The 9,367-nt window shown below is 37.2% G+C and overlaps 1 protein-coding gene across 1 annotated transcript; it reads right to left on the bottom strand.

Moving 5' to 3' along the window:
• Positions 1-2,356: 2,356 nt before the first annotated feature.
• On the bottom strand, positions 2,357-7,372 carry LOC125262592 (nuclear factor 7, ovary-like). The gene is made up of 4 exons (XM_048181438.1): positions 6,385-7,372; positions 6,289-6,311; positions 6,089-6,207; positions 2,357-4,267 (listed from the first exon to the last, which is right to left on the bottom strand). Exons 1-4 carry the CDS (start codon positions 6,490-6,492, stop codon positions 3,768-3,770), a joined length of 750 nt encoding a protein of 249 aa, XP_048037395.1. The 5' UTR covers positions 6,493-7,372; the 3' UTR covers positions 2,357-3,767.
• Between the last annotated feature and the right edge of the window lie 1,995 nt (positions 7,373-9,367).

Raw genomic sequence — 9,367 nt, 5'->3', positions numbered from 1 at the left:
GTAATTCAGAAAGGAACAGCAAAGCTCATTTGAAGCTAGAGCATCCTGGAGTGGAGGTTGTAAGACTTGATTTTCCTGCTAAGACAAAAGCTGAAATCAAACAGCCTGCAATAAAACAATAAAAACTCATCTGAAGAGAAGATCTCAACATAATGCATAAGATACCACCTTGCCCAAACTTATCACCACACTCATCCAACTCATGGTGGAGACAATAACAGGGTAGAGAGTTCGCAGCAGCCTGATTGCAAACTCACCGACAGCAAAAGGTTGCTAGTGACAACAGTCCAGTTCAGAGATCAGCAGTGAGAAATGGAGTAATCCAGACAGAATTCTGATAAAAAATAATCCGAACAGAACTGCGAAAAACATGTAAGCAAAAACATACAAACGGCCCAGGTGCGAAGCGGCAGCACAGAGGCGCACAGCGTTCTCCACCTGGAAGCAGTGACAGGACACTGTAGTTTCCTAAATGTCAGTTACTTCATAATTCATTCCTCTGAAGACCTGACACTCCTGCTGTAGATAATCAACCAGTTCATTTTTGTTTAAATGTTGTGGGGTTGTTAGTGCGTTAGCCTGACTTGGATCTTCCATGCATTATAATAAAGGCTTTATGAAACCGCACAGCTTTTCCAGATCATAGATTTTAATGAGATACACTCCATCCAACATAGACTACGAACATATTTCCTATCATGTATGCCAATGAAAAACAACCAAGCCAATCAGAGTAGGCATGAGGCGGAGCGACAGTCCAGTCCTGTTCTGCAGGCTGCAGCCAGGTGTACTTGCTTTAATCCACCAGTGACCAATGAAAGACAAACACTCAGCATATATATATATATATATATATATATATATATATATATATATATATATATATATATATATATATATACATGAGGGCATATATGTTAAATTTAGCAGACGAAAACAACAGACATCCTGTAGGAGGTTGGTTGCACTGGAACTGTGTCGCGATTCTCATGAATGTGAAAGAAACTGGCCCTGCGTCCCAACGTGCATACCATTCATCCTAAATAGTATGTGAAATTAGAGTAAATGTGTCTCAAAGCATAGTATGTTGAAAAGAGTATGCCAAATGTAGGGGATATCAATTGTGACAAGATGATTGACAGGTCAGTTTACGGTGACAGAATGCATGTAACTATGCAACAGAGCATCCATTAAAGATGCAATTTTATAACGTGTTTGTATGTCACAAAGCTTGAATACTCTTCTGCTACACACTAAAAAGTATGTACTTTTTTCTTCACACAAAAAAGTGCATACTTTTAGACTGTAGTATAAGTAAGCAAATTGGGATGCAGCATGTACTGCACACTTGTTCAGGAAGTAAAGTAACATCTTGGTCTTGCCCTAGAGCCCCATTCATCAGAATGATCTGACGTAACGTCAAACTCGATCGAATAAAAGGGAACCTGCACAACAAAATCCCCGATCTTAAATTAATACTGTTCTGTGTTCAGATAGGGTCCACCAGAAGAGTGTTAAAAGTGACAATGAAGCCGTGTTAGAGTTAAATGGATAATTATGTAGTTAACTGAGTGATGATTGTTTGGTAAGTTATTTTTGTGGCTGACCTTATTGCATATGCATTTTTAGGAGTTTCTCTTTCAGATGCAAAATTTATGAGAGGAGAGTATTTGGGTAGTATTTAATTATCTTCAAAATCTGGACAGTCATTGACAATCATTATAAACCTTGGAGGACTAAGGATATTTTTAAATCTATCTCTGATTGTGTTTTCATAAACATGGCTTGAGGGTGAGTAAATCATGGAATAATTTTCATTTTTGGGAGAATTATCCCTTTAATGCTCACCAAACTTTGTAATAGAAGTATGTTCACAATTTTTTCATTGATGGATGTCTGAAAGAAAAACAGAAGTACCACCAACACTGTATAGCTTGCATACTAGCAAGCTAAAATATAATGCAATAAAACCACCACAATTCACAGAGACACAAGGCACCTGCACCACTTAGATGATGAATTGAATGGGAGATAATCAATTTTTAATTCAGTTTTCCAACCTGTACCTGGTCTCTAAGGCGAGAAAGGTAAGAGGACGATATAGAAGTTCATCCCACTTTTATAGTGCGGAAAGCTAATGGGCATGACTTTGTTCACATAAGGTCTTGAGAGAAGGCATAACAAAGGTTTCAATTTATTTAGACCAAAGGGACGGTCAGAGTGAGATCTAATGTTACGAATGTTATTAATTTGTTTTGGTAACATCATAAAGTAAAATGTCTACTAATTCTAAGTCTCAAGACCTTCATCTGCAAATATGTTTTAATAATTCAAAAATAGCACAGAAACAAAGATCTGTGGTTTTATAAATGTTTTATTCAGGACCAAAACTTCAGCAGTCTGTGCAACACCAGTACAGTTTCATGATTCTTGGTATTTTGGTACCATAGCAAAACCTATTGGAACTATTCAAATATTTTAAAATAAAAAAGTTAATTATTAATGATAATAATAAGTAGTACATTAAAACAGCATGTGGTCTTCAGATATAGATTGAGTAAACATTCCTTTAAAAAGGTCAAGTAAAAAAAACAAAAAACAGAAACATTACATTAAACAAGTGGAAAGTCTGTATATACACTCCAAGACTTGATGCATACATCTATTTTGGCATACAGTATCAGATTTTTATTTCCTGTTTATTGCTATGGTTATCACTATGTCAGTCATTGCAGTTTCGGATTCAATCCCACAATTAATTGTGGTTATCACAGTGCAATGTGTACTCAGCAGCATGAAAAATACAACTTTTCTTCAATTTACAAACGGGTTATACAGAAAGCAAGCAAAGAGCTGTCAATCACTTAAGTTGCGAGTATAAGATCAGAGTTCTACACTTATGTGAAAACTCCAGTTATAATCGAAGAAGCTGCCTACACTGCACAATGAATCTTATACTTACATTGTGTTTATACATTGTAATGAAAGGATTCATGAGTGTGTAGAACATAAACTCTGGCATTTTTAGCAGCGTTGAGCAGATTCTGATTAACTTAAACTTAAACATGTCTCATTGGCCATTGCATTTCTAAAATGCTCAACACTTCAAAAAACACATTGTAAATAGAAACACTGATTACTTTTCTTGTGCCCACACAAATACTAAATGCACAGGCACATTTAAAAACAACCACCTATCTTGCCTATCTACTCATTGTACCAAGTTGACCCAGTACGTTTAAAATTTCAGTACAGACTTGATACTGAAGTACCAATACTTCTGACAACACTAGTCACAACAGACGACAAGTCCTCTGTAATACTAGGAAAACAGTTGAACCGGCTCATTGGTTCTTTTGAGTCAGACATGATTGAATCGCTGACTTCTGAATCTGCCTGTTGGTTTAATTCATTCATTTCAAAGCGGTTCTTTGGTTCAGTAACAGATCTAGTGGCTCCTAGAGTTGTCTCTAATTCTGCATCTTGTGTCATCAACCCACAACTAAACTTCGATTTATTTTGGTTTTGTGAACCAGCTCAGCAAATTCCTGGCTGCAAATTGACTGAAAAGAACGATTTGTTCAAGAATCAGGTCTTCTCCTTGTGGGGATGATGTCAGGTCTCCCCCTGTGGAATCTCTTTGATGTTTAAGGAATATGTCACCAAACATTTTGGCCAACATCAATAGGAGAATACAAGTTGTTAATGGTTTGTGGAAGACCAGATTTCTGTGAGCCTGCTTGGGCCTATGACCTCCAGGAGGCATGTCAGATCTCTTCTATCAGATGCAATGTAACTGGTAAAATTTTCAAATCATGACACCAGAAGAAAGGAAAGACTGTGTCAGTAAAGGTGGTTGTGAATGTGTGTAGATTTGTGTTAGTTACAGGATCAGAGAATGACACTGTTCCTCTGTCATAGTCCAGGTGAACTCTAACCTTCTCAAGCTTCTGTTTAACAGGAAAACCAACCCGTTCATCTAGTCCATACTGCACCCAACAGACATCAGAATTAAAGAAAACTAGTCCCTTCCTCTGGTTTGATGCTGTAGTTACTCCAAGACTCCAGTACAAACTCTCTTTAACCTCCACATCCCAGCAGTGTGTCCCTGAGTTAAAACCCTCTGAACCCAGAACACATGAATACTCATCAAATCTCTCTGGATTATCAGGAAGCAGTTGACTGTTCAAGCTGTATCTCACACCAGTCAGATCATCAGACAGGATGAGATGTGGATTTGCAGTGTTTGGATCCAGAATCACAGGAGCTGATGAGACACAATCAACAGCTGCTTTTATTCTGATGTTCATATAATGATCAAGAGTGAACCGTACGCAAATTATGAATTATGACACTCGTCCTATTGATCAAACACATTAGACATTTTCGTCTGATCACTCTGTCAGAATTTTCAGATTTGCATCCCATGTCAACAGAAACTGACACTTGACAAAACACTTGATATCTGTAGAGATCTGCTGTATCCAATGTAAATGTAAATATCATTTTCTTCTCTTGTTTATAACTCATTCTAGTGTACACAGCAAAAACTCTAGTGTTAAATTAACTCTCCTGGGAGTATATGTAACACCACACTCGAGAGATGTAAAGTGTTAAAATAAGAGTCTTAGGGTGCGTTCACACTTGGTATGTTTGGTTCGATTAAAACGAACCCTGGTGCGATTGCTTGGTTAGTGCGGTTCGTTTGAACATATGTGAACGCTGCCATCCGAAACCTGGTGTGCACCAAACAAGTGGACCGAGACCGCTGAAAAGATGGGTCTCGGTCCGCTTCCAAACTCTGGTGCGGTTCGAATGATATATGAACGCAACATGGACCAAAGACATGTAAACAAACCAAAAACAGGAAGACGAGACCCTAAAAAGGACAGAATCCTCACGCATGTCGGTTTTTCTTGTCATAGTCGCGAGTTTGCCCATCTCAGGCATCAGATGCGCGTCTCCACGCAGCAGATTGTTTGTGTGTGTAACGGATGGATTCCCGCCGCTGTTTTGACTACTTTACACATTTTGTAAGCTCTTCAACGAGTTCCCAGCTGGCCAAAATACCATCACATGCAGGCTACGCACACACAAGCTCGTTTACCTCAGCACACAGCATTGTTTTGGATGTTCGGTAAGTTCCGTCTCAAAATAGGCAATACGTCAAAAAATCCGACCAATCACATTGTGAATGTATCCCTATGCCTTAAGGTTCAGTATCTTTTGGTTCGGTGATAAAATTGCTAATCTGAATGCTAATCGGACCAGGACTAAATGTTTTTTTTTTTCTTCTTTGGTCCGGATCAAATGAACCAAATGAATGTGTAATTAGTAATTAGTAATTAAGTGAGTGATGATTGACCATTATTGAAGATACCTGATGTCAACAAGCAGAATCACCGAAGAAGAAAATCACAATTGTAAGTCACCATTATGGAGATTAGGATCTTGTCCATTGACATTTTAATATTAGAATATTTCTGGGCTGTTGTAACTGAATTGTAACAGCCAGACAAGAAAAGAGAAAAGATGATTAGGTGGTGTTGGTTTTGACATAATCATTATTTGACCTGAATCACTGAACTCATTTAGAGCCTAAATTCTGAGTTAGATTTACCTAATAGATTGCAACATCCCTGTGATTCTACAGCATAAGATCCACCATTTACAATATAATCTAAAGGATTTCTTAAAAGTTGTTAAAAATATTTCATTTAGACAAACAGACATCAAGATTCAGCCTGTGAAATCTAATATTAAAAAGTCAAGGTTCAAGAGCCCAACTAAAGCAAACACTAAATTTGTGATTTTTCTCTTTTGGTGATTTTGCTTGTTAACATCAGGTATCTTCAATAATGGTCAATCATCACTCAATCGCTTAATTAATCTTAATTTAACACGTTAGCTCTTATTTTCTCACTTTACAACTCTTGAGTGTGGTATCACATACACTCCCAGGAGAGTTAATTTTAACACTAGAGTTTTTGCTGTGTAGTAGCTCATCTATAATGCTAAACTTTGTCAATCTTAACCCATATGTCATTTCCACTGTGTCTGTAATAGCACACATCTTCTCCAGACTCACTGTTTTGGACGATGTCCTGCATCTTCTTCCAGACTCTGAACTGCAGGTTGCCCAAGTAACTTGACACATGAATCAAAGCTCCAGAATCCATCTGTGGATCCGGCTGTGAGATCTGGACTCTGGAAGAACATTCAGGAGTCAGAACTGCAGTGGCTTTGGATCAGAATCAGAGAGACCAGAGACACCAGCAGATCACTCACCTTTCCATTGAGACTGGAAACTTCTGCAGAACAAACACACCATTATCATCAAGAACTCAATCAATCAATCAATCAATCAATGATCTGAAATCAGACCTTCAGAAAGCAGACGTCATTGTCTTTCATCATCTCCTCCATGTCTTTGATTGTGTGTGAAAGAGCTGAGATGTGTTTGTTAATCTCCTCCAGCTTCTCCTTCATCATCTGCTTCTTCTGCTCCTCTTCCTCCCTCAGTGCAATGATTGTAGCTTCTTCTTCATCTCTGAGAAACTGATGAAGCTTCTGAAACTGATGTTTAATCTGAAGCTCTGTGTGCTCAGCTTGAGACTGAAATCAAACCACATTCACTTCAATCATCTCAAAAGACACAACTGATTCTGGAGCAGCATGAAGAGTGAGAGGGTAAATGTGGGTTAGTTAACTACAACATTCACTTTATGAAGTACTAGTACTGAAAGTAGCTGTTCTGACTCTTTAGAGTACAGATACAGATAATCCCCTCAGCCTCTCCTCACAAAACAAGTGTTAAAGGTGCACGGTGTAAAATTTAGGAGGATCTATTGACAGAAATGCAATAAAATATACATAATTATGTTTTCAGTGGTGTATAAAGACCTTATATAATGAATCGTTATGTTTTTATTACCTTAGAATGAGCCATTTCTATCTACAAACACCCTGACATGTTAAGTCTCCATTTTATTAATTATATAATAAGTGAACCTCAAGGAACATAAAAAAATCCATGTCATGACCCCTTTATATTACATTAAATATCTTACATTAGTCAAAGGTGACTTCTGTTTATGTCTCGCCTCAGGTAGATGAATATTGTCAACAGCTCATGTATATTAATCACGTTGTCTGCTTTTGCCTAAAATTAATTGTTGAATGTGGGGAGTGTGAAAGGTGAGTTAGCACTAGGTAATTGAGTTGCCACTTGCCCGTTAGTCCAGCCCACTGCCAAAGCACCTAGAAACTGGAGGTTTTGTTTTATGCAGACAGTTAGATTTTATAAACTTAAAGGTGCCCTAGAACCCTATTTCACAAGATGTAATATAAGTCTAAGGTGTCCCCAGAATGTGTCTGTGAAGTTTCAGCTCAAAATACCCCATAGATTTTTTTATTATTCAATTTTTTTAACTGCCTTTTTTTGGGTGTAATTAAAAATGCTTGCAACTCTATACATTGCATAAAGTTCACACGGCTAATATATCCCTCAAAATAGAGAAAGTGTTCGTCATGCAGCATATCAGATAATGTAAGTATGGTATTTATTTGGATGTTTATTTGATTCTGAATGAGTTTGATAGTAACCTATGCTGTGGCTAACGGGGATAAAGCTAACATTTCACACTGTTGGAGAGATTTATGAAGAATGAAGATGCATTTATGAATTATACACACTGAAAGTGTTTAATAATGAAAATAACGACATGGCTCTGGTAACTTTAACCACATTTAACAGTACATTAGCAACATGCAACATCCTGGCAACATCCCGGCATGACCTGTTGAAAGCCCTGGCTTACACTGGGCCGACAATGGAAAAGCAGATATTAATTGTTGGGATGGGCATTGAAGACTATTTGATATAGGAGAAACCTATATCAAACCTGCTGAAGAACTGGTTCAACTATTTTTGATGTGATTGTATGTCACAAAGCTTGAATACTCTTCTGCTACACACTAAAAAGTATGATGTTTGGCTCCGCAGCTGGATACTACTGACTACCATCGGTCTGTTCTCCTATATAGGAACACAAGGGAGCTCAAGCAGAGCCTAAACGATGGTCTTGAACCATAGGCAGGGAAACACACTAATCGGATGCCAGTCTATTACATGGAAAACTCACATACAGATGTACATATTAACACTCACATACAGTTTAGTGTCTCCCATGTTTGTGGGGAAAACCGGACCCTGGAGGAAACCCACGCCAACAAGGGAAGAACATGCAAACTCTGTCAGGCTTCAGATAAATGGAAGAATCAAATGCAGTAAACAAACGTGAAAAGCTTATTAGGAAAATTGGTAACACTTTACATTAAGGTTCCCTTTGTAAAGGGTTTATAAAGGTGTTAAGTAATGAGTAATAAGTAATTTACAAATGCATTATAAATCATTAATAATGCAGTTATAACTGCATGAATAAAAAGGCGACTTTAATGCAATACCTGCCAAATAGTGAGCCGTTTTTAACTCACATGTTATAAATGCTTAATAAATGTATTTATTAACATATTTAACTCAAAACCAGATTTCTGGTTTATTTTATGATGCAGCAAAAATTGACTATCATAATTAGACTGAAGGTTGTTGTATTTGTGCTTTTCTTATTAATATCTCATGACTGCCACTTGTCTTACTATGTTGCTTACCAGAAGTTTTTGTCTTACCCATGATACTCTCCAAAAAGGTCATGATGCCTCTCCACAGCAGTGTATAAAAACAAAATTATTTTTTTTTAAAATTATACTTTATTTTGAAAATAAAACAAAAGATAACCATAACTTGATTAGATATTAAAGTCTGCGTGAACCGGAAGTTGCAAACGACTCTTCTCCAGTGTTGTGACGTATTTCCAAGTGAAACAGAATATTGAATAGAGGGCAGAGTTTTACTTTAGTGCTCCTCCTTTCCATATCTCACTCATAGCAGATGAACGGTTGCAGAAGAGTGGTTTACCCGTTTTCAACCCAAGCCGTCAAACTGACGTTATCAGAGAAGGAACGCCATTCCAGACTAGAAGTAACTTTTCAGATTTTGATTAAAGATTACTGCGACAAACAAGTTTTTTTCTGTGTTTTAACTTGCACAGATTCATTGTTCACCACAGGACCAGTAATATGACCAGTAATAATATTAATGTAAAGTGGAAACCTGTGAACCATTTATTAATGAGTTATGAACATTAACAACCTATGAAAAGGAACCTTAATGTAAAGTGGAAACCTGTGAACCATTTATTAATGAGTTATGAACATTAATAACCTATGAAAAGGAACCTTAATGTAAAGTGGAAAACTGTGAACCATTTATTAATGAGTTATGAACATTAACAACCTATGAAAAGGA

The sequence above is a fragment of the Megalobrama amblycephala genome, linkage group LG1, assembly GCF_018812025.1.
Source record: "Megalobrama amblycephala isolate DHTTF-2021 linkage group LG1, ASM1881202v1, whole genome shotgun sequence".
Lineage (NCBI taxonomy): Eukaryota > Metazoa > Chordata > Actinopteri > Cypriniformes > Xenocyprididae > Megalobrama > Megalobrama amblycephala.
This window is presented reverse-complemented; position numbering and strand designations above follow the sequence as displayed.

Coding starts and splice junctions, on each gene's coding strand:
- LOC125262592 (XM_048181438.1), bottom strand. CDS start 6,492: ATGATGAAGGAGAAGCTGGAGGAGATTAACAAACACATCTCAGCTCTT. Junction 6,312..6,384: donor ATGACGTCTGCTTTCTGAAG/GTCTGATTTCAG, acceptor TTTGTTCTGCAG/AAGTTTCCAGTCTCAATGGA. Junction 4,268..6,088: donor GCAGGACATCGTCCAAAACA/GTGAGTCTGGAG, acceptor GTGTCTCATCAG/CTCCTGTGATTCTGGATCCA.